The sequence below is a fragment of the Salmo trutta genome, chromosome 14 (genome assembly GCF_901001165.1).
Source record: "Salmo trutta chromosome 14, fSalTru1.1, whole genome shotgun sequence".
Classification (NCBI taxonomy): domain Eukaryota; kingdom Metazoa; phylum Chordata; class Actinopteri; order Salmoniformes; family Salmonidae; genus Salmo; species Salmo trutta.
The window spans coordinates 46,146,058-46,171,899 of record NC_042970.1 but is presented as its reverse complement, the minus strand read 5'-3'; the positions used below and the strand labels follow the sequence as shown (position 1 = coordinate 46,171,899).

The 25,842-nt window shown below is 42.2% G+C and overlaps 1 protein-coding gene across 2 annotated transcripts in view; it reads right to left on the bottom strand.

Moving 5' to 3' along the window:
• Positions 1-4,381: 4,381 nt before the first annotated feature.
• The window catches only part of cacna2d2b (calcium channel, voltage-dependent, alpha 2/delta subunit 2b), an 80,908-nt gene continuing 59,447 nt past the window's right edge, over positions 4,382-25,842 (bottom strand). For both annotated transcript variants that reach the window (XM_029776128.1, XM_029776127.1), the window contains 27 exons: positions 24,123-24,233; positions 23,786-23,864; positions 23,420-23,469; positions 22,876-22,965; positions 20,731-20,796; positions 20,556-20,630; positions 20,397-20,471; positions 20,024-20,095; positions 19,285-19,356; positions 19,020-19,081; positions 18,730-18,806; positions 18,543-18,603; positions 18,320-18,417; positions 18,052-18,142; positions 17,878-17,940; positions 17,531-17,634; positions 16,015-16,113; positions 12,709-12,800; positions 12,542-12,589; positions 12,149-12,220; positions 11,644-11,796; positions 9,323-9,375; positions 6,175-6,230; positions 5,694-5,817; positions 5,505-5,614; positions 5,192-5,274; positions 4,382-4,927 (listed from right to left, as the gene is read on the bottom strand). In XM_029776128.1, coding sequence (XP_029631988.1) covers positions 4,832-4,927; positions 5,192-5,274; positions 5,505-5,614; positions 5,694-5,817; positions 6,175-6,230; positions 9,323-9,375; positions 11,644-11,796; positions 12,149-12,220; positions 12,542-12,589; positions 12,709-12,800; positions 16,015-16,113; positions 17,531-17,634; positions 17,878-17,940; positions 18,052-18,142; positions 18,320-18,417; positions 18,543-18,603; positions 18,730-18,806; positions 19,020-19,081; positions 19,285-19,356; positions 20,024-20,095; positions 20,397-20,471; positions 20,556-20,630; positions 20,731-20,796; positions 22,876-22,965; positions 23,420-23,469; positions 23,786-23,864; positions 24,123-24,233 — 2,232 coding nt within the window. In that variant the 3' untranslated portion in view covers positions 4,382-4,831. The remainder of the gene's footprint in view (positions 4,928-5,191; positions 5,275-5,504; positions 5,615-5,693; positions 5,818-6,174; positions 6,231-9,322; positions 9,376-11,643; positions 11,797-12,148; positions 12,221-12,541; positions 12,590-12,708; positions 12,801-16,014; positions 16,114-17,530; positions 17,635-17,877; positions 17,941-18,051; positions 18,143-18,319; positions 18,418-18,542; positions 18,604-18,729; positions 18,807-19,019; positions 19,082-19,284; positions 19,357-20,023; positions 20,096-20,396; positions 20,472-20,555; positions 20,631-20,730; positions 20,797-22,875; positions 22,966-23,419; positions 23,470-23,785; positions 23,865-24,122; positions 24,234-25,842) is intronic.

Genomic DNA, 25,842 nt, shown 5'->3' with positions numbered 1-25,842 from the left:
AGTGGAAATGTTTTTTGGGGATTGAGGGACTTTGCAATGAATTGCAAGTCATCTGATCACTCTTCATAACATTCTGGAGTATATGCAAATTGACATCATACAAACTGAGGCAGCAGACTGTGAAAATTAATATTTGTGTCATTCTCAAAACTTTTGGCCACGACTGTTTATTTCAACTTCCAACTTCAACTGTATGTATGTATGCACTGAGTATACAAAACATTAAGGACACTTGCCTGTCATAGCCTGCCCAGGTGAATTCATGTGAAAGCTATTCATCCCTTATTGATGTCACTTATTAAATCCACTTCAATCAGTATAGATGAAGGGGAGGAGACAGATTAAGGAAGGATTTTTAAGCCTCGAGACAATTGAGACATGTGTTGTGTATGTGTGCCATTCAGAGGGTGAATGGGCAAGACTAACTATTTACTGTAAGTGCCTTTGAATGGGGTCTGGTAGTAGGTGTGGTCCACCACCCAAAGGACATCCAGCCAACTTGACACAACTGTGGGCAGCATTGGAGTCTACATGGACCAGCATCACTGTCGAACGCTTTCAACACCTTGCTGTTCTAAGGGAAAAGGGGGGGGGGGGGGGGTGCAACTTAATATTAGGAAGGTGTCCTTAATGTTTTGTACACTGTGTGTGTGTGTGTGTGTGTGTGTGTGTGTGTGTGTGTGTGTGTATAATATTTCAATTGTGGAGGTTAGTCATAACTTACAGTCCTATAACACAGAAGTTATCAAATGCACTGCACACCACAATAGCATTAAATCAAAGGAACACAAATCACAAAGATCTGAAGTGAAAAATATCAATAGCATTTAATCACCAAATATCATATATAAACATTTAGAGATCATTTTTTTCATGTAGCAGACAAAATGTTGTACAAAGTTGGCCTTCTTCCGTTGACTGATTTGAGTCATCTGTACAAAACACGAGGTGACATGGACGACTGCGCACAAGGAGAGGAAACGTTGTCCCAAGCAAACAACAATAGCAGCAAACCAAACCAAAAGTACAGAAAGACATTAAACATTCATATTATTTCATAGCCTAATAAATAAAACGATAGGAAAGCTGTTACGGGCTTTTTTGAATTAACTGATTAAAATGCCCATCCCCCATACTTTTCAAAAACATTCAACGTTCTTTATATTTTGCAATGAACAAACTGACCACTGAGTTCATTCTCACAATCAATGCTATTACCTAATTTATAACAGGTAATATGAAGCATACTCAAAGGTCAATCAGAGGTCATCGACCAAAACCCCCACATGCCTATCAGATTCTCACAACACTCATAGTGTAAGGTAGCTCTGGTCCAGAACGATAGTTTGGCTGCGCTCTCAAAACTGAATGACGCCCTGGTCCAGAGCTACGTGTAATGTGGCACCCATTGGGAAATCCTCATGGAGTGGGAGAGTGCTTAGGCTACTCACGTTCACCTGTAAAGAAATGTCAAATACTTTTTATTACTAGTTTATACATCAATCTGGAAATGTTCCATAAAATCATGCAATAAGTATATCATAAATTAAACGTACCAAACTAAAACACTGACTTCAGAGTTAATAGCACACTGTATAAAGAGCAATAGTCCTCCTATAATGTGGACTGAGTTGTTTTCAATATTTAATTCCCCCAAATCAATCATGAAAAGCCCAGATAAAATGCTCGTCTTTAAAATGCCCATGGTCTCGGATGGGTACTGGGTTGAGGTGTGCTGTTTTGATGTATACCATTTTTGTTTGTTAATTTACTTTTGTAAACACATTCTTGAAGAGACGATTATCTTTATGTTTTGTACAATCAGGTTTTTGTCTAGTCTGTCTTGAATAATATATAAATAATAATAAAAAACATGGTCCAAACTGAGTGTTCTTCAGTCTATTTAACAAAGGCTCTACATGATCGAGAATTGCAGAAAGAAAGTTAAACTGTACTACTGCTAATACTGTATTCTAACATTCATTGTAACTGAGTGACTCGTCATATCTGATTGGCTGATGGCAAGTCACTTCCTGGATGTCTCATGTATACAGTGAGGTCAGTAGGAACGGTGATCTGGTAACTGGTATTCCTACAGAGAGTATGGAAATTCCCGTGGGTTGGAGGTCACCCCCATAGAATTAGGAATTAGAATACTAGAATGAGTTAAAGGTCAGCCATTTTGGTTAGGGAGTTGGTCAACTATGGTTTGCCAGTGCTGTGATAAGATATTGTGTAAAATAATGCATTTGTAAAATGTATCTGCACTGTATATTTGTTAGCTAGCTATCCAGACAGTTTTACTGCCATTCAAACAATGTAGTCAATCCACAGCCATACACTGGCTGAAATCAGTAGATGATAAGACTTAGACAAGTTGTAAATGCAACAAGTACTTATATTGTATCATATAATAGCACTCTCAGATTTCCAAGAAAGCAAAAATGTTGACATTTATGGTCTGGTTACATATATTTTTGTGGCTATTTATACAGAAAAGGTGTATAAAACCCATATAAACTGTTTTTATGATTATATAACATATTTGGTTGAAAATAATTATATTACACAATTTCTGACACATCACATGCCTTTGTTTTAATTTCATGCATAAGTAAAATCAGGATTATGCCTTTCATTCCATTTAGACTGGTTTGGATTTCTCCCTGACCAATATGGCAGCCATTTTCACTCCATTCTGGAACTTCAAGGGTTAATGACATAACCGCCCTCTAGTAATTTAATAGGATCTCTATGGTCCCCCCACCCTCCCAAGATACGATATGAACATGTCATAAGCATGTAAAAAAAAAATGAATTACAGGAAATTTGCTGTAAAACTGCAACATTATCTCTCAGCCTCATGCCAAAATGTATAGAATGACAGGAAATGTGCTTTAAAAATGCAAAATTCTCTCAGCCTCATGGCAAAATGTGTAGAATTGCATGAGATACTGCGGTACACCACTGAACTACAGGGTAGAGGGAGATGACACAGCACTGGGGAAGCAGGCTATCTAGGCTGTCCTTTATCCATGATCCACTCTTGGTCACACGGTTGACTGCACCTTTTCACAAACAGACTGGAGCAGGCTGAATGATAGCTGTGCCTCTGTGTCCATGGGGACATTACAAGGGAAAGTACTGTAACTGCACTCCAACTGTGCGCTGTTCCAATTGTGCTGTATCCCTAATACCTTGCAGTCTGAAATGTAATCCTAAACTACACCCATCTCCCTTCACCTCACACAGTCCACCTTAACATTTCCCATGGCCCACAAAATCCATTGAGGGCTGTCCTTTCAGTCAGTACTGTCCATAGAGTCGAGTGTGCCTTTCTCCAGGGCTGGAGCAGAAGTGTCTACTGTCCAGATCTGAGATCTAATGTCCCGCTCATCCAATAGGAGTGCACCAAGGCACTGCTGGGTGGAACACCAGGCATGACATGAAAGAAAAAACATTTTACAAATATTTCATCAAAAAAAGTGTGTCAAAAATATTACTCCTTTTTCTATAACCCAAATGTGTTTCTTCATAAAGGCTTCCAGGGGCTATAAAGCTCTGCTTGGACTAGAAGGGAATATCAACAAAGGGAATCTGGGAGTGGCATCATCAAATGTTTACACTGAAAGCTGCCCATACATAAGCTACATTCTCCAGAAGTTAGCATACACAAATGCAGGAGCTTTTCAGATCACATAGACAAATCATTGCACAAGATGCAAGGTAAAGCTTCAGTAGGTCATCTTCAACCATCCAAATGGAGTATAACATTTGACATATAGGCTATGCATGTTTGTTCATACATCTAATTCAATACATGTATTTTATATATATATATATATATATATATATATATATATACAGTACCAGTCAAAAGTTTGGACACACCTAATCATTTTAGAGTTATTCTTTATTTTTACTATTCTCTACATTGTAGAATAATTGTGAAGACATCAAAACTATGAAATAACACATGGAATCATGTAGTAACCAAAAAAGTGTTAAACAAATCAAAATATATTTTATATTTGAGATTCTTCAAAGTAGTCACCTTTTGTCCTGAAGACAGCTTTGCACACTCTGGAATGCAAAACCCTGGAATGCAAAGCTGTCATCAAGGCAAAGGGTGGCTACTTTATTCTACAATGTAGAAAATAGTAAAAATAAAGAAAAACCCTGGAATGAGTAGGTGTGTGAACTTTTGACTGGTATATATATATATGAACAAAAATACATCTTTGGAATATATTTTACGTATTTGTATTTTTAAAATTTTATATTTACTATATGTTCAAGTAAAATTCACAAAAACGAAATGTACTGTATCAGTTGATAGCAACGGTCCACTGTACTTTTGTTACAACGTTTTTTTTTTATCTCTCAATCACTTCTTATTTGGCTTTTGGAAGCACTTTTAGAACATATTGAGCATTGATGCTAACTAACATCTAAGTCAATAAAATATTTGTCTTAACATCCCTTTATCACACATTCAAATGGAGTGATTTTTTTAAAGGATATGGATGATAAAAAAAATCCAGATCTCACACTTGGGGCAATTTACTGTCATCAAAATAAGAGAAACTCTCTTCTTTTCAAGTGGCCTGTCATATGAGACATGCAATGGCAATGCAGAGAGAGAGATTAAGGGAAATCACACTAGAGAATGGGAGAGGAAAGAGGAAGTTGGAATTATGAAAACTGTTTTTGCAGAGGTCAAACCCCGACCAGAAGTGGATAAAGAAATGTTGAAGAACAAAGGGAAGAGTAAGAGAATGGATGTTAGGAGATAGTGGATGATGACTGTAGTAATGGTCTAGTCCAGGTGTCAGAGAGAGAGAAGAGTAAGGATCAGCTGGATAGAGAAAAGGATTCCTATTGAAGACTGTAGGGAGTGGCCTCTCCCACACTCCGATGTGTTCTCCTAGAAGAGAGAAACAAAGAGAAGACACAGTCTGAGAGGACTAGAGAACAACCACCTATATAATATATATCAAAATAATTACAATAGGAAGTGATGCACAAGAGACCACGGCTGTGTCCCAAATGGCACCCTGTTCCCTTTATAGGGCACTCCTTTTGACCAGGGCCCATAGAACTCTGGTCAAAAGTAGAGCATTACTGTATATAAGGAAAAGGGTGCCATGTGGGACACACAGTATGTCTGTGGTACTAGAGAACTTCTTACCCAGATGTTGTAGTCCCAGCATTCGGTCGGGCCTCTCCGGTAGCGTGCAGAGTTCAACACCTCACAGGGATCCTCCTCCTGGACTGTTGGCCTGGGTTAAGGTCAGAGGGTCAACAAGGAAATGCAGTGACACTTTGGGCCTATATAAAGTCTTCGATGTGTATACGATAACACCCAGTGATTCACTTATATACTAAATGTAGGCTACAGCTAGCTGTATTATCTAATAAGTCAATGCATTAGGTTTTTGTAACATGCAGGGGATCATTCCCCCTTGTAGACGTTGCAGTCCTGGTGACCAAATGAAGGATACACTCCGTTTTGACCTGGGTCAGTCTCTCGATCTCACAGGAGCTACAGGGCAGTGTCTCAGCCACCACAAACAACAGGTTGGTGTTCTCTATCCTCTTAGCATGAAATAACCTTCAACAGAGGAAAAGAGGTCATGTATTTGTACAAACATACACACACATACGCACAAAACATGCATGCGTACACACACCTGGAGCAGTTCCCACAGTCCTGCAGCACATTGTATGAGTTGGTGGTGTTGGTGAAGTAGAACTGGCTTTGGATGGTCACACAGCTGCTCTCCTTCTGGTCAAACCCATCTGCCAGAACATCACCTGCAACAAAGGAGGAATGAAACACCCAGAAATGTTTTTTGTTTAGGGTATCTTGACACTTTATTTGACAGTTATGAAATGTGAGGGGGATACAGGCACGTGGGAGAAACAGTGCAAAAGGTGGATGTGGGGATTGAACCTTCGTCTACTGTGGGGAGCCAGCTTCATACATGTGACATGTACATGTTTATATGTAAAAACACATCGAGCTTCATTCATTTCCAGCAAGACAGCCCTGGCAATGTGCTGTCCCGTGTACACCAACTACTTTCCATAGCCTATGGAAACATATTCCCCTAACATATCAGCTTGGAGAAAGGCACACATGCAGCACAAGGATAAGGAATGTGCACCAACCTGTGTAGAGCCAACTGTTGTAGGCAAGTCCATAGAGCAGCTGCTGGACTACAGACCTGATATAGATGAATCAGGTAACAACACACAGTGAGAGGGAAGCTGAGTCATAGAGTAATATCACAGTAATAGACAGGACATCTCTCTGACCTAAACCTGACTTGATACCTCATAAACCCATAAGAGTCTAAACCCTGTCTAGGGGGTTTCTACTACCAAGGATAATTTTGCCATCTAACTTTGATTTTTAAGAACCCTTGAAGTGTCCCAAAAATATCAGAAAAAAATATTTGATAAAAAAAATGGTTGGCCTTACTGTTATTAGCCCATACAAACACATTGAATAACAGATTCACTTCACGGAACAACAGATAGTCCCCCCCCCAAAAAAATCTAAAGGAAGTTTGTTCTGAAGTGTCTGTCCTATATCTGAGAGATATGAGAAAGATCAGAAAACTATTTTGTATGTATGTAACCCTTATTTTTGCCACAGTCTCCATATCTACAGTGCATTCGGAAAGTATTCAGAAAACTGTATAAAAAAATTATAAAAAACTGAAATCATATTACATAAGTATTCCAGACCCTTTACTCAGTACTTTGTTGAAGCACCTTTGGCAGCAGTTACAGCCTCGAGTCTTCTTGAGTATGACGCTACAAGCTTGGCACACCTGTATTTGGGGAGTTTCTCCCATTCTTCTCTGCAGATGCTCTCAAGCTCTGTCAGGTTGGATGGGGGCATGTCACTGAACAGCTATTTTCAGGTCTCTCCAGAGATCTTCAATCGGGTTCATGTCTGGGCTCTGGCTGGGCCACTCAAGAACATTAAGAGACTTGTCCCGAAGCCACTCCTACGTTGTCTTGGTTGTGTGCTTAGGGTTGTTTTCCTGTTGGAAGGTGAACCTTCACCCCAGTGTAAACGCTCTGGAGCAGGTTTTCATCAAGGATCTCTCTGTACCTTGCTCCGTTCATCTTTCCCTCGATCCTGCCTAGTCTCCCAGTCTCTGCCGCTGAAAAACATCCCCACAGCATGATGCTGCCACCACCGTGCTTCATCGTTGGGATGGTGCCAGGTATCCTCTAAACGTGACACTTGGCATTCAGGCCAAAGAGTTCAATCTTGGTTTCATCAGAACAGAGAATCTTGTTTCTCATGGTCATAGTCCTTTAGGTGCCTTTCGGCAAACTCCAAGCCGGCTGTCATGTGCCTTTTACTAAGGGGTGGCTTCCGTCTGGCCACTCTACCATAAAGGCCTGATTGGTTGAGTGCTGCAGAGATGGTTATCCTTCTGGAAGGTTCTCCCACCTCCACAGAGTAACTCTGGATGTCACGTCCTGACCATAGTAAGTTGTTATTATCTATGGTAGAGTAGGTCAGGGCGTGACAGGGGGTGTTTGTCTATGTTTTGTATTTCTATGTTGGTTTGTTTGGTATGATCTCCAATTAGAGGCAGCTGGTCGTCGTTGTCTCTAATTGGAGGTCATATTTAAGCTGATGTTTGTCACACCTGTTTTTGTGGGTGATTATATTTTGTGAGTAGTGTTTGTTTCTCCTCTGCGTCACGGTTTGTTGTTTTGTCCTTCAGTTTATTTTGTACTGCATTAAGTTTCACAGTCTAAATAAATATGTGGAACAGAACACACGCTGCACTTTGGTCCGCTCCTTTGGACAAATGTGACACTGGAGCTCTGTCAGAATGACCATCAGGTTCTTGGTCACCTCCCTGACCAAGCCCTTCTCCCCCGATTGCTCAGTTTGGCCAGCTAGGAAGATGCTTGCCTCAGCACAATCCTGTCTCAAGCTCTACATACAATTCATTCAACCTCATGGCTTGGTTTTTGCTCTGACATGCACTGACAACTGTGAGACCTTATATAGACAGGTGTGTGCCTTTCCAAATCATGATCAATCAATTGAACTTACCACACGTGGACTCCAATCAACTTGTAGAAACATCTCAAGGATGATCAATGAAAACAGGATGCACCTGAGCTCAATTTTGAGTCCCATAGCAAAGGGTCTGAATACTTATGTAAATTAGGTATCTGTTTTTTTATTGTTAATACATTTGCACATTTAAAAAAAAAAAATCCCCCGCTTTGTCATTATGGCGTATTGTGTGTGGATTGATATCCATTTTAGAATAAGGGTGTAATGTAACAAAATGTGAAAAAAGGGAAGGGCACTGTATATAAGTATATGCACTGTATACTTCCATTCATTTTTTCAACTGGTACTGGGAGAACTTCAACAAGTCTTGTGAGGCCTATGGGCATCCTAGAGCAAAACAACCGACATGTACGTATTCGTGAGTCTCACCTTTCCATAGAGACGTCATATTAGTGTGTAGCCCAAACTGTTCAGACACTACAGCCAGAAGTTAGCAGATCGGCTGTACTGACTTTAGACAAGTCCCAAGACGCTTGTGGGAGGCGTAGAGCAAAACGGAGAACACCATCGTCACCACCGTGTTCGTGAGAGTCGCATCTTCCCATAGAGGGGTCATAATAGTTTGTAGACTACAGACGATTTTGTGAGAAGACCGATTTTTGTGATGTCTCATGTTCTGATAACCACTGCTCTAGCTCTGTCACCTTTCACCGCAGATGTGGAAGTGCAAAATAGGCGGATGCGGTGGATTGAGACGCATCCAATGCCAAAAACATATCTCTAGCTTGAACTGACAGATTCTTATGGGGATTTGTTTATTATCCTAATTAGATTTCTGCAGGGGCGGGGACATCGACCTTAGTGGGTAAACAGCCGAGACTAGACACGCTTAAAGGAGCAATCAACAACAACGTTTTGGTAAACAGCTGAGGGATGGAGCTGGAGAAATTGAACCACTCTCAAATTCAAACACGGAGCTATGGATTCAAGGACTGACCATCCATTAGATCAAAATTATATTCCTATTTTGAAGTTACAGTATTTGTTTATTAATTATATTGTAAAACAAGGTTTTATTTTGGGTTGTGATGGAGTAAGACAGTTGAACTATTTCTAAGTTTTATTCTCCAAGAATCTATGGCTGTATCATTAAGTCCAAAAATGTATGTACTAATCCCAGATCATCCCTTTAAAGGGTTACGTTTCATACATCTTGTTCTTTAGGTCATGTGATCTGTGCTAAAATACAGATAGCCTCACCATGCTGCCGCCGATGTCCACCAGGCCAGACTGAGCATGTCTGCGATGGAGGGCTAGACACAACACATTGGGACCAGGAGGGGAGGAGAAGAAGAGAGAACACAAGGAGAAGCCATTACTCACTGAAAGATTTAGAATACGTCCCAAACGCCGTTCCCTGTAGTGCACTACTTTTGACCAGAGCCTTATGAGGTTGAAGTTGATAGCCCCTTCCAGAAACAACCTTTAGCCCCTCTACACTCTTAGAAAAAAAGGTGCTCTCTCGAACTGAAAGGGGTTCTTTGGCTGTCCCCGTAGGAGAACCCTTTGAAGAACCCTTTTTGGTTCCAAGTAGAACCGTTTTGGGTTCCATTTACAGTGCCTTTGGAAAGTATTCAGACCCCTTGAATTTTTCCACAGCCTTAATCTAAAATTGATTAAATTAAACAATTTCCTCAGCAATCTACACACTTCACCCCATAATGACGAAGCAAAAACTGTTTTTTAGAAATGTTTGCTAATTTATTAAAAATAAAAAAAACGTATTTACATAAGTATTCAGACCCTTTGCTATGAGACTCAAAATGCATCCTATTTCCATTGATCATCCTTGAAATGTTTCTACAATTTGATTGGAGTCCACATGTGGTAAATTCAATTGATTGGACATGATTTGGAAAGCCACACACCTGTCTATATAAGGCCCCACAGTTGACCGTGCATGTCATGGCAAAAACCAAGCCATGAGGTCGAAGGATTTGTCTGTAGAGCTCTGAGACAGGATTGTGTCCAGGCACAGATCTGGGGAAGGGTACCAAAAAATGTATGCAGCATTGAAGGTCCCCAAGAACACAGTGGCCTCCATCATTTTTAAATGGAAGCAGTTTGGAACCACCAAGACTCTTTCTAGAGCTGGCCGCCCGGACAAACTGAGCAATCGGGGGAGAAGGGCCTTGGTCAGGGAGGTGACCAAGAACCCGATGGTCACTCTGACAGAGCACTAGAGTCCCTCTGTGGAGATGGGAGAATCTTCCAGAAGGACAACCATCTCTGCAGCACTCCACCAATTAGGCCTTTATGGTAGAATGGCCAGACGGAAGCCTCCCCTTAGTAAAAGGCACATGACAGCCCGCTTGGAGTTTGCCAAAAGGCACCTAAAGACTCTCAGACCAAGAGAAACAAGATTCTGATGAAACCAAGATTGAACTCTTTGGCCTGAATGCCAAGCGTCACATCTGGAGGAAACCTGGCACCATCCCTACGGTGAAGCATTGTGGTGGCAGCATCATGCTGTGGTGGTGTTTTTCAGCGGCAGGGACTGGGAGACTAGTCAGGATCGAGGGAAAGATGAACGGAGCAAATTACAGAGAGATCCTTGATGAAAACCTGCTCCAGAGCGCTCACGACTTCAGACTGGGTCAAAGGTTCACCTTCCAACAGGACAACGACCCTAAGCACACGGCCAAGACAATGCAGGAGTGGCTTCGGGACAAGTCTCTGAATGTCCTTGAGTGGCCCAGCCAGAGGCCAGAATTGAACCCGATCAAACATCTCTGGAGAGACCTGAAAATAGCTGTGCAGCAACGCTCCCCATCCAACCTGACAGAGCTTGAGAGGATCTGCAGAGAAGAATGGGAGAAACTCCCCAAATACAGGTGTGCCAAGCATGTAGCGTCATACCCTAGAAGACTTGAGGCTGTAATCGCTGCCAATGGTGCGTCAACAAAGTACTGAGTAAAGGGTCTGAATACTTATGTAATGTGATATTTCAGTTTTTTTTATATAAATTACCAAAAATGTCTAAAAACGGTTTTTGCTTTGTCATTATGGGGTATTGTGTGTAGATTGATGAGGGGGGAAAAACGATTTAATACATTTTAGAATAAGGCTGTAACAAAATGTGGAAAAAGTCAAGGGGTCTGAATACTTTCCGAAGGCACTATAGAACCCTTTCTGTAGAGGGATCTACATGGAACCCAAAACGGTTCTACCTGGAACCAAAAATAGTTATTGTATGGGGACAGCCGAAGAACCATTTTGGAACCCTTTTTTCTAAGAGTTTCCCACTAAGGGACTTGTGTAGATCTGAGGCTATAAACAATGTTGTGGTAGCTGCATCTTTGATAGGCTAGGTGGAATAGTTAGTCATTTTCTCTGGGCCTGTATCCATCCGTAAAGCGTCTCAGAGTAGGTGTGCCGATCTAGGATCAGAACCCCCTGTAAAATACAAAACTGATCCTAGATCAGTACTCCTATTCTGAAACTCTTCACAAATATGGACCCTGGAGATGAAATGGGGTAACTAAGGTAAGGTAAGACTGCCCTGGTCCTGGAACTCTCACCACAAAGATGCCCCTGGGTGCTGCCCCTGTGTGGCTGCTGCTGACTGGCTCACATGCTGACTGGTACTGAAAGGACTGCCGGCGGGCATAGATGGAGTTGTTATACAGCGCGTGCATAAGATAGGGGTCCACATCACCAAAGAAAAGGCCCACCTGCAACAGCAAGACACTGGGATAACTGACAGGCACGTAGAAAAGATCTTTGTCAGACCAACATCTCCATATCTTTAATACACAGATCTATCATACAATATATTTGGTAACAATCAGTCTGCATTATTTGCACACTGAGCTATAGTAAAAAACAAGGGTCAGGCTTTGTGACTGGTCTGCACCTATTAAAACTAATGGAGTCAAATAATACAGACTGAATGTTATAATTTTAACATACAGCTACCAAAGAATCTCTCAATATCTTCGATAATCAACTTTACTGTGCTATTTGACCATTTAGAGATTGTGTAAATTGACCTGGTTGGTACCTACTGACGTTTACCCTCCATACCTTTTTCCAGTGATCCCTCTGGTTGGACATCACCAGGAAGCCACCATCGTCAATCAGATAGCAGAGTAAGTCCTAGAGACAGGGAATTGTATTGGATTATTATATCACTATCGACAGGCACATACAGACTCTCTCACACTCTCCTATTCTCTCTGTCACACAGACCAGCACTGGACACACACAAACAAATCACGCCATAATTCCCCAGACACTTGGTTGACATGAACTAGTCAAACTGTATGTGTGTGTGTGGGTTGTGTCTGATTGGGTACTGTGACAGCAGTTTGTACAATTTTGGTATTTGGTATTTTTATTAGGATCCCCATTAGCTGTTGCAAAAGCAGCAGCTACTCTTCCTGGGGTAGGGCTATGTGAAAGGAGATTCATTCTTACGTCAGTGTTGACTTCGCAGTCCATCTCACAACTTCTGGATGGCCCACACTGTACAAAGGAAGTCAGAGTCATCATAACATAATAACGTTAGACTGGATCTGTTCAAGTCACTTGACAGCAGTCACATAGAGGACTGATCATTTTTTACCCAGCCTTTCATACTGTACCTTTTGCGAGCCTTGACGACTGTCAGACACGTTGCTGGCCAAGATCTTGAACTTGTCTACCCATGCTTCCAAGTCTAGCTTCACCCCCACCACTGGTCAGCAGGAGAGTTCAAACAAAACCATGAGACCAGAGCATGAAAGATAGAGATAACAGAAGAGTAAGAGATAGCCCACTAAAGGAGGAGGCCTTGCTCTGCTCCCGTTGCCAGTGAATTCATGATTCAGAAATCTGCAAAGTGTGGATAAATTCATTGTTTTATTGAAAGCGTACAGCCAAATTAGTTTTTTTGTCAAAAGTACTATCGGTTGGGGCCTCCAGGGTGGCGCAGTGGTCTAAGGCACTGCATTGCTAGCTGTGCCACCAGAGATTCTGGGTTTGAGCCCAGGCTCTGTCGCAGCCGGCTGCGACCGGGAGGTCCATGGGGCGATGCACAATTGGCCCAGCGTCGTCCGGGTTAGGGAGGGTTTGGTCGGCAGGGATATCCTTGTCTCATCGCGCACTAGCGACTCCTGTGGCGGGCCGGGTGCAGTGCACACTGACCAGGTCACCAGGTGTACGGTGTTTCCTCCGACACATTGGTGCGGCTGGCTTCCGGGTTGGATGTGCGTTGTATCAAGAAGCAGTGCGGCTAGGTTGGGTTGTGTTTCGGAGGACGCATGGCTCTCGACCTTCGCCTCTCCCGAGTCTGTACGGGAGTTGCAGCGATGAGACAAGACTGTAACTACTACCAATTGGATACCACAAAATTGGGGAGAAAAAGGGATAAAAAAAATATTTAAAAAGTACTATTGGTTTTGAGTCAGGAAATGTGTACTTTTCCACCTAAAACATTTGTGATGATTGTAAAAAACACAATTTCAAATGTTGCTACATAATATCGAATCGAGGCGGTGAGTCACATTTACTATTTAAATTGCTACTAACCATTTTCAGCATCTCTCCGTATCTTCTAATGGAAAACAGTGACATTTTGTGCCTTCTTCACCCGATTTCCTAATTAAAGTGCCACCAGGGACCGAACCAGTCTTGCCAACTCCTCAGTAAGGAAAGTAGCTATTGGCTGTCCTAAAAGTCACTAAATGACGCCATCGCCTAATTTGCATAATTGGCCATGTGCATGTAATTGTGATGGACGCTGTAGGAGAGAGGAATAATGTCGTGGGAGAGACAAAAAGTGAGTAAAAAACACCCTAAATATGTTTAGATCTACAAATGAGCACGCTGCAGAGAGTGGCACACACAGCGAATAAGAACCAGATATTTGAGGCCATACTCCTCCTTCAGCACTTTATGGACCCCATTGTTAATCCCCGTCATAACAGAGGCATTGTCAGTCCCTATCCCCAGGAGTTTCTCTTTTTTAAGACAACACTTCTCAAGGAAAGCCACAACAGCACGGGGTATAATTTGGCATCTTCTCCCTCCAACTCAACAAGCCCCAGAAATGTTGATACAATTGTCTGCTTGGTGTCACTAAAGTACCTTATCACAACCCCCAGGTACTTAGAAACACTTACATCCGTGGACTCATCGAGGAGGAGGCTGAAACGCTGGTCACCCACATCTGCGACCAACTTTTTCAGAAAGTATGGTGCTAGAACACCATTAATAATTTCTGTGCACATTGTCCTGTGCATTTTTAAGTGGGCAGCAGCAGTGGAGTCTGAGAAAGCAGCTCTACATGCTTCTGCAATGTGATCACATGCCAGCATGGAACAGTGTTCAGATAGCTAATGCCATGGTGGCCTCAGCCTTTTTTGCAAAGCCAATTTCTTTTACCATAAATGGCAGCTTGTTTTGGGTGGAACTGTTATAAGGCTTCGCCTTTTGAGTATGTTTTTGAGTTGTCATGTGTTTTTTTACATCACTAAGTTTGGCGTAGAAATCAGCCTTACAATACAGGCAGTATGCCCGTGTATCATCTCCAATAAACGGCTTCAACCAGCCTTTGAATTCAGGGTTTGATTCCCACTCCTTTCTGTATTTTTGAGTGTACAGTTTAGACTGAGACATGATGAGCTAGCCAGCTAGATGTTTAGCTTATGTCACAGAGAGGCACACACAGAGTGGACAAGGTGAGTAAGTGACTGAGGCTGTGTGAGTCAAATGCAGTGATTTATTTTTGTGCAGTGATTTATTTTAGACAAAGAACATTTTACATTTACATCCCGCCCTGAATGTAAGCCAGGGCGGGATCAGCCAGCGGTGGCTTCCCGCAAGCGCGATTCATTTGCAGTCTGGATGTGGAGGGGTGAACATCTCCTGCTCTGACTGCAGCTGGGAGGGATTGCTGCGCGAGGAATGGGCTGCCTGTGAGTGCTTTGGGACGGGTTGGGGCCCACGCTGCTCGTTGAGAAGAGTAAGAACGATACGTGCTTTCACGTCAGAGTCTCAAAGTCTCCAATAACACCAGAAAAAGTCGCTAGATTTGTCGCTAGTCGCTTTTTTGAAAATGTGTCGCTAGAGGGGTCTGAATACTCGCTAAATATAGCGACAAAGTCGCTAAGTTGGCAACACTGGACCGAACACCAGCTTCCTCTAGCTGCCATCTCTTTACCATTTTGTGTAACTCATTTTACCTGCGATATGCTCTATCAACTTTCGCACTAGCGCCTTCTCCCGCCCCCAAAAAATGTATCTGTGACATCAAGCTCCATTTAAAGGCATATCGTGACGTTCCTTCATAGCAGGGCCCGTCCCCATGAGGGCGCACATGCGCAGTTGTTACTCATCTCCACTGCTGTGGCAGTCGCCTTCATAAAATAATGACATAAAATAATAGCAAATGTTTTAGATGGAAAAGTACACATTCCCTGACTCAAAACCGATAGTACTTTTGACAAAAATAGCTAATTCGGCCATACGCTTTCAATAAAACAAAACAGTTGCCCACACTGGCAACGGATCAGAGCGAGGCCTGCATCCAGCAACGTCAGGAGTAACATGACCCATTTTTTCAGCTGTTTCAGTACAGCAGTACAGCACTAAGGGGGGGGGGGGGAGAGGGCAACATCCACTGAACTAGTTTCAATTTATGGAATCACTTGGGTGTTTTGGGATTTTGGGTGAACTTCTACTTTAAGAAGATGGAGCAGGACAAAGCAACTAGGATCTCAGGCCCTTAGAGTTGCAAAATTCCAGTTACTTTCCCTAAATTCCCAGGTTTTCCAGAAATCCTGGTTGGAGGATTCCAGATTTCCTGGGAATTTGGGGAAAGTTCCTGGAATTTTGCAACGCTAGGGAACATTGACATTAAAAGATAACACCTCCTCCAATTACTTTATTCATAACCAAAACAGCTTTACCTGCCGGTTTCAGGTTCTTGCCTCCCAGGTTGACTTCCACGGCAGTGCTGACCAGGATTCCAATGGTGCCGTTCTCCGAGGTCACCGGATCATCCATGGCTATGACAAAGGTTAACAGGGTCAAAGTTCATGCAAACAGAAAGCAGTGATTGATCTGTGTTATCCTGACAGGTTAAAAACAAAATGTGTGGATCACTTATTTTCATGTTATATGAGTGAAATGTCTTTAAATGCCTACAACCTGCTTGCTATCTAAAATCCTGACTTTTATATCCAAGGTCATATACACTACATGATCAAAAGTATGTGGACACCTGCTCGTCGAACATCTCATTCCAAAATCATGGGCATTAATATGGAGTTGGTCCCTCCTTTGCTGCTATAACAGCCTCCACCTTCCTGGGAAGGCTTTCCAGTAGATGTTGGAACATTGCTGCAGGGATTTGCTTCCATTCAGCCACAGGAGCATTAGTGAGGTCGGGCACTGATGTTGGGCGATTAGGCCTGGCTCGCAGTCGGCTTTCCAATTCATCCCAAAGGTATTAGATGGGGTTGAGGTCTGGGCTCTGTGCAGACCAGTTATGTTCTTCCATACTGATGTCGACAAACCATTTCTGTATGGACATCGGTTTGAGCACACGGGCATTGTCATGCTAAAACATGAAAGGGCCTGCCCCCAAACTGTTGCCACAAAGTTGGAAGCACAGAATCGTCTAGAATGTCATTGTATGCTGTAGCGTTAATATTTCCCTTCAATGGAACTAAGGGGCCTAGCCCAAATTATGAAAAGCAGCCCCAGACCATTATTCCTCCTCCACCAAACTTTACAGTTGGCACTATACATTCGGGCAGGTAGCATTCTCCTGCCATCTGCCAAACCCAGATTAATCCGTCGGACTGCCAGATGAAGCGTGATTCATCACTCCAGAGAATGCGTTTCCACTGCTCCAGAGTCCAATGGCGGCGAGCTTTACACCATTCCAGCCGATGCATGTCATTGCGCATGGTGATCTTAGGCTTGTGTGCAGCTGCTCAGCCATGAAAACCCATTTCATGAAGCTCCCAACGAACAGTTGTTGTGCTGAGGTTGCTTCCAGAGGCAGTTTGGAACACGGTAATGAGTGTTGCAACCGGGCACAGACGATTTTTACGCGCTACTCGCTTCAGCACTCGGTGGTCCAGTTCTGTGAGCTTGTGTGGCTTACCACCTCGCGGCTGAGCCGTTGTTGCTCCTAGACATTTCCACTTCACAATAACAGCATTTACAGTTTACCGAGGCAGCTCTAGCAGGGCAGACATTTTATGAACTGACTTGTTGGGAATGTGGCATCCTATGACGGTGCCACAATGAAAGTCACTGAGCTCTTCAGTATGGGCCATTCTACTGTCATTGTTTGTCTATGGAGATTGCATGGCTGTGAGCTCAGATTTACACACCTGTCAGCCAAATTCACTCATTTGAGGGGGTTTCCTCATACTTTTAGCCATGTAGCGTATATCAGTGTGTGTTACTCACAGGCTCTGGGTGGAGCTCTGAACATATAGCCCTTGTTGTCAAGGCTGCGGCGGTAGTAGTTAGAGTTGAAGGGCTCAGGGTCCTCATCCCACGACTCAGCAGCCCTGGGAAGCACAGGACAACTCACATTCAAGCAGTATTGCTTGAGTATTCAAGCAGTATTGCTTGAGTAATGCGTAAGTATTCAAGCAGTATTGCTTGAATAATGCGTAAGTATTCAAGCATACTCACATTCAACTGCCATAATGCTCACAGACAGGAAAGGCATGCAATTATTAACAAACAAACAAACACAGTATATTTTATTAGCCAGAGTGATATCTGTAACTACTCAAAGACACACTCACGAGTTGGGGAAGACCCGGGTTACACCTCCGTCTGTGGCTGCAAATAATGCCAGGAAGCCATACCTGAAGCAAAAAGTAATTTAATTCACTCAGACGTTTCACATATTGTTATTATTCAAATGAATTGGTTTTAATATCAATGATATAGGGCAATTATTTGTTGAGTTCACTCACGTTTGGATATCCTTGTTCTTCCACACTCTAGATGCTAGCTGCCAGATGATTCCAGAATCCAAGATCAGGTTGTGAATGAGGCCTTGATCACCTGTGAACACACACAGTTAATGTAACCCGTCAGTCTTTATAAAATATCATAGGTGAAAAATGTTTGCTTTTTGCACACTTCCATGTCGTCTTCAGCAGTTCAAAGCTGGTGTAGTAGGGTGAATGGCATGGCCCTAACCACTCTACAAACTCATTGACATAAAGAAGAGAAACTCACAGTCTTCAGATTCTGGTGTGATCTCCACCATGAGAGACAGGAAGTTCTCCAGGAACTGTGTGTTGTTGTCAGAGATGTGCAGACGCTTGCAGTATTCCCTAAAATAAGAATGGTTGGACAGAGATGAGATTATACACACACACACACACACACACACACACACACACACACACACACACACACACACACACACACACACACACACACACACACATCTCTGTACCTGGGAGCCAGGAACACGTGTCCCCCTGATTCAAAGGAGCTGGGCAGCAAAGATTGCAGATCTGCAACGGACAGAAAAAGTAATCAACCGCCCATGTTATCGGGTTCAGTGTCATCAAGCCGCACATAATGCCCTGGACCAGAGCTAAATGGAGACAGCGGCTCTCTGGGTGGGCAGTGGTACTCACACTGGAGCTGCAGCATCACATCACTCAGGTCTGCCTGGATGTAGTATTCACTGTAGGGCGGCAGTACCAGGCCCAGACTACAAGTGGCAGCATCCCCAACAGAAAACAGAGGAAATTAATCAAAGTCTGAGGCTCAATAGAAGACACTACCGCCATTAAGCTGCTAGATATAGAGTCCGTCCACCTACACTCTCAAACCTGTCATCTTCAGCAGTTCATATCCTATTGCTATGGTTACCATTACTAATCCTCTACCCTTCAACCCACACCTCCATCTCCTGCCTCCTCACCTGTAGTCTGTACCATTGATGGGTGTCCAGGTGTAACTCCGAACTCCCTCATCTATGTATCGCTGCAAGGAACGGGGAAAAACCACATATTTAAAAGCGGTTTGCTCTCACGTAAGTGTGTTGATCAACCATCCATGACCATGGCTGTTGGGTTACTGGGGTTGACAAAGTCATTACTGTGAATTAAGTGTGAAGTAAAGTATACCTGATATATTGCCTAGGTGTGAAGTAATTAACAAATACACACACACATACACACACTTGCCTCATCAATTGATTTTACAAGCGTCTTAATCTGCATGTCACCCGGTCTGCCATCAATCATATGTTTGCGGATCTGGAATGTAGAGATAGTATGTTACCAACGCAGTGTTCAGTGTTTAATTGCTATATTGTAATTACTTCGCCACCATGGCCTATTTATTGCCTTACCTCCCTTATCCTACCTCATTTGCACACACTGTATATAGACTTTTTCTACTGTATTATTGACTGTATGTTTGTTTATTCCATGTGTAACTCTGTGTTGCTGTATGTGTCGAACTGCTTTGCTTTATCTTGGCCAGGTCGCAGTTGTAAATGAGAACTTGTTCTCAACTGGCCTACCTGGTTAAATAAAGTAAAAAAATATATAAAAATACGCTGTTGCATCTCCATGGTCTAACCCAAAAACATGTTTTAGAACAGTAATCTCAGTAGGAAATATGCTAACATGATTGCCATTCCTAGCTAGATAGCTAGCTAAATTGGTTGCCTAGCAACACACATCTTAAGAAGATTCGTAAGAAGATATTTGAGAAGTTCGTAAGAAAATCATTGAATCTTAAAATATTGTTGAGGAAATTGATCTTACAAACTATCTTATGAACTTCTTATTTTTATTCTTAAGAAGCTTCTTAAGTTCTTACGTAAGAAGTGTTTTGTGAATCTAGGCCCAGGTGTTCTTAATGTTTTGTATACTCAGTGTATATAGTTTATGGCACAGTGCATGTTATTATACTCACTTCCTGTTTGGAGCTGTCCTCCACCTCAGCATCCAGGAAGTCAAGTGTTACAGGCTCTGGTAGGTCGAGCAGCTGTTGCGGAAAAGCACCAGTCACATTAGGGATATCACAGCATCCCCATGTTTTACAGTAACACATTCAGTTGAATAAATCTCGGTTGTATTCTATTTTCAGTTTAATACATGCAGTGGCAATTTTATCTTAGCTAATTGGAATGCCATGCAATAAGCAGTACACACTAGGTTCTATATCTAACCTACATCCAACCACATTCACTTTGTATCAAATAGAAATGTACAATCTACAATCTATTTACAATACTCCCTATAAACTGCACAGTGATCTTTCAGTGGGGGAATAAAGTATACATAACCTTTGGGTGAAGGTTTGGATGCAGGAGAAGGTATCCATTTGGGTCGATGGCGTATATGTACCCATTGGCACCAAGCTGCAAAGTTACGGAACAGAGAATAAATTATTACTTGTGTGCATGCAAGTGTGTGTGAAGTAAGATATGATGCGGTATACTGACGTTGTATCGTGGTGTCAGCTTTTTGATTTCGTCCAGATGCACGTCCACCCCCATGACACCTAATATGAGCTGATTCTGTGGAGAAAACAACCAGTAAACAAAACCTCAAGAAATTGTGATTTATTAAAGAAAGATTGTCCATTAGGTCAACGTGAACTGTTTTAAATGACTGCACCTGTGAGTTTCCATCCACGGTGAGATTAAAAACAGGCATGGTTCCAGTAAAAACCAGTCCCAGACCCTATATAGGAACAAGACAAACAGAAGAACAAAATGTTACGGTTTTTTCCTAATAGTCCTCCCCCACACTACCAACAGAAGACATCATAATCCAGGCCTAGGCTTAATCTGTGTCTAGAAAACCGCCCCAATGTGTCTACATTGAGCAATGGCACCTCACTATATGATTACAGGAGATTGTAATGCTTATGGAACTTAGAAATCAGATGTGGATATATTATCATCCACCTTCAGAGCACTTGTAAGGGTCGATGCCGGAGATGAGAAGCAGGTACGGGGAGTCAAACATTTAATCGGGAACAGACATAGAACAAAACAGGAACAGCATTAGCACACGGGTAAACAAGGACGTATGACAATCAATGCAGAAGCAGGGAACAGAGCGGGGAACCAGACGAATATAGGGAAGGTAATGACAAAGATGATTGTGTCCAGGTGAGTCCAATAATCGCTGACGCGCGTGACGGGGGGAAGGCAGGTGTGTGTAATGATGATGGCAGGAGTGCGCAATGCTGAGGAGCCTGGCGCTCGAACAGCGGAAGCAGGCGCGACAGCACTCAATGGTATGTCTCTGTCAGTGGACTATGTGTATATACTGCAGGGTCAACTGCCCCTTAGAATCAACTTCTCTGGTTTTAAAACAGCCTATGTGGCATCGATATGAGTCCGAAATATTAATTATAGTGTCAAAATTGACTACAAGGTGTAAATAGGATAATTTTGGTCATGAAGTCAGTCTCGTCCAAATTTGAGTTTGGTAAGTGACTGCGTCATCACTTACTTGAGGGTTTGTTTTGGATTATAATTCTGTCAACATTACTTTTAATGCACTACATTCCTAAAGAAACGAATGTACTTTTTACTCCATATATTTTCCCTGACACCCAAAAGTACTTATTACATGTCAAATGCTTATCAGGACAGGAAAATAGTCCAATTCACACATTTATTAAGAGAACATCCCTGGTCATGCCTACTGCTACTGATCTGGTGGTCTCACTAAACAAAAATGCTTCATTTGTAAATGATGTCTGAGTGTTGGAGTGTGAGCCTGGCTATCCGTAAATTTAAAAAACAAGAAAATGGTGCCGTCTGTTTTGCTTAATATAAAGAATGTGAAATGATTTCTACTTTTACTTTCGATACATTTTATATTTTAGCAATTACATTTACTTTTTATACTTAAGTATATTTAAAACCAATTACTTTTAGACTTTTACTCAAGTAGTATTTTGCTGGGTGACTTTCACTTTTACTTGAGTCATTTTCTATCAAGGTATCTTTACTTTTACTCATGTATAAAAACTTTTTCCACCACTGCGCAAAACGAACTCGCCCACTGGAACCTCTTCCCCAGACAAGACGTGTGTTTAGTAGCTACTCTACAGAAAATGGGCTTCCAGAAAGTTGTTCAACAATCTTGGGCAGATGGCCAGGATATGGATTACATCCGACTAGTTTCTTCTTGGGCTGTCAACCGTCAAACAGCTACATGTCATTATAGGCTACGCTGCTATGATACTAGGCTGTGATACTGTGATGTAACTAGATAAATACATAGCCTCTCGCTTATGTGTAATGTCAGAAAAAGATTTGCATAGCTATCGTTGAACCTGAAGGTTTTATCCCTGCTAGCTAACATTAGCTAGCTAGCTAGCTCATAACCAAGCAAACGACATGTTTGATGCATGTTGCCAGCTTGCTTTCAATGTTTCAACTCGAAATGGCTACCTACTTTCCTTGTTTGTTGTGATTGACTGGCAAAGACAAACCCAAGAAAGACCCACCTCAAACCACACCCCCAAGACAACTCGTTTGCCTTCAGTCATGGCCGCTAGCAATTCTTAATGAGCATTGATAAAGAATTTGGCCTAAGCAGGAAGTGCAGTCACCCTTTAAGTCCAATGTAGATGAATTAGCATGAGTGCCAGTCTGTTTGTGCTGTCATGCCAACTCCTTGTCACTCAATGTCATACCAAACAGTGACTGACTGCAATGAAGTTGGCATGATAGCACAAACAGACTGGCATTCAGGCTATAGATTAGGTATAGCTGAATGTTCTGAGCTAGGTGACCTCACCAAGGCATCCTGATAGACATTGGTCCACTGAACCTGCTTGGCACGGCTGCCTGCCAGGACCATCGGGCGGCCCAGCACATCCAGGTACTCCTGGTAACAACACACAGGAATAGCAAACAGTCAGGCATCAGCTGTGTAGCAATACTGATGTTAAACATTCTGTAGCTTGTGTACCAAATGGCACTGTATTCCCATTATAGTGCACTACTTTGGACCAGGGCACACAGGGCTCTGTAGTGCACTATGTAGAAAATAGGGTGCCATTTGGGACGTACACATGCTGATGTTACACAGCAAACTGAAAAGTATTTCACATGACTACGTGCTGTTTCTGATGGAAAGATGCAAAGTTTGTCCAACTATATATCTTTGCCTGTCATCCAGCTGTAAGTGAAAACACTTCACAGTAATAACCTCAGGGTAATAATATAAACGCTACATTAGAGTCAGTCTCTGGTAAACAACAACAATTCCAGGAAGCAGTGCCAGGAGGAGAACTGGCTGACCCAGGATCAGCTGTGTAAGAGGCACTAGACAAACCCACCTGGGTGTTAATCCTTATGGCACAGATGGAGCGAATCTCAAAATAGAAACCTAGAGGGAGAGCAGAGAGAGAGAGAGGGATAAAAAGAGAGATAGGATGAGAAACAGAGCTCCCAATTATGGCACAGATGAGGGAGAGTGAAGATGGAGGTTGTGTATCAGGCGCTTATAAACTAGGCTAGGGGTTATAAACTGAAAGACTACAGTAACTTCTCTTAAGCAGACAAGTGTCATGTTTATTAGGGCTCAAGGAAATGAAAACGGACATTTTGTTACAACCCCCTACTGCATCTATTTTTGGACAAGTTAAGAGGGATCTTCACTGATGCTGGTTAGGAAAAATAGCCCCTGCACCGATCCCACTCACCTTTATTGGCACACGCAATCCACTGCAAGGGTGTGACATCATAGTTGTGCTGCCCCACAGAGAATGTAAAGACCCGCACCTAAGAAGAAAGATAATTCAAAGAACCCATTAATCTTTATTCAGGGACATTAACACAGAGATACACGGCCAACTGTGATGTCCATTGTGGTATCATTTGACCAGAAATCCCATTTGGAAGATTCCTGTAATCAGGAGGAAATAAGCAGGTGGAATGTTTTAAACCCTAGTGAAGCATTTATGGATTCCAAGAATGAAGTCATCAATGAAATAGTGATTGAAATGTTTTGTGTGTGTGTTTAGTTTCTGAGAAACGGACCGTTTTGTTAGGCCAGTTGTACTGCTCAAAGATGTCCTGAGCTCGATCCTCTCCTCCATCAGTGAACAGCATGATAATTTTATTGCAGTGAGCTCGTGGGACATTCGTCTTCTAGAAAGAGAAACAGAAAGAGTGTGTGCTAACATTAATACAAAACACAGCAAGTGAATGATTAATACAGAATGTAAGTACGTGACGAATAAAGCAGGCAAGAGGGGAACACTGTCTATGTCCCAAAGGGAACCCTATTTAAAAATAGGGATCTGGTAAAAAGTAGTGCACTATATGGGGAATAAGTTGAGCTGCTCCCCTAATATGGCTTTCACTATGATGCCCTACAAAGGCAAAGAGTAGTAACTATGCAAACAGTGAAACTGAGAAAAATGGCTTAAAGTGTATTTGCTGTCCAGCCAAATACAGCATGTTGTAGGTAGATATGTGATAATGCACTAATGTATTATCTTATTATGAAGTAATGTGTTATGCATATCAACCATGACCACTGATTTGACCTATGACTCATAAAATGCAGATACTGCACTCTGTCTTTGTATGAACTTAAACAACTATACTGAACAAAAATAGAAATGCAACATGCAACAATTTCAACGATTTTACTGAGTTACTGTTCATATAAGGAAGTCAGTCAATTTAAATACATTCATTAGGCCCTAATCTATGGAATTCACATGACTGGGCAGGGGCGCAGCCATGGGTGGGTCTGGGAGGGCATAGGCCCACCCACTGGGGAGCCAAGCCCAGCCAATCAAAGTTAGTTTTTCCACACAAAAGGGCTTTATTACAGAAAGGAATACTCCTCAGATCCCGCAGGTGAAGAAGCCGGATGTGGAAGTCATGGGCTGGTGTGGTTACAGGTGGTCTGCGGTTGTGAGGCCGGTTGGACATACTGACAAATTATCTAAAACAACATTAGAGCCGGCTTATGGTAGAGAATTGAACATTCAATTCTCTGGCAACAGCCCTGGTGGACATTCCTGCAGTCAGCATGCCAATTGCATGCTCCCTCAAAATTTGAGACGTCTGTGGCATTGTGTGGTGTGACAAAACTGCACATTTTAGAGTGGCCATTTATTGTCCCCAGAACAAGGTGCACCTGTGTAATGAACATGCTGTTTAAATCAGCTTTTTGATATGCCACACCTGTCAGGTGGATGAATATCTTGGCAAAGGAGAAATGCTCACTAACAGGGATGTAATCAAATTTGTGCATCAAATTTGAGAGAAATAATATTTGTGTGCATATGGAACATTTCTGGGATCTTTTATTTCAGCTCATGAAACATGGGACCAACACTTTACATGTTGCATTTATATTTCTGTTCAGTATATATTGGTAATGCAAAGGCAAAGTGCAATATCAACAATCTAAACGTGTTTATCCAACTTTTTGTTTTTCTGTTTGATGGAAACAGTTTGAGAGTCCTAACTACATTCCAACTGTATTTAATGGTTTTATGCTTTTCATGTTTTGTTGCATTTTTTCGCCATAAGTTACAAACTATTTAATCACAGAAATGTTTATACTTTTAAGAAATCTTTGACTTTATATAACTATCATTTTTACACTGTCATTTCCTTTATGTTAGCTAGTTTTTACATATTTAGTTTGCTATCTTTCTTACCATTGTAGGCTCTGCCCTAATTTATGTGCTCTCTATCACCTCTGGGTCCGCATGGCAAATGGCCAGGAAACCAAGGA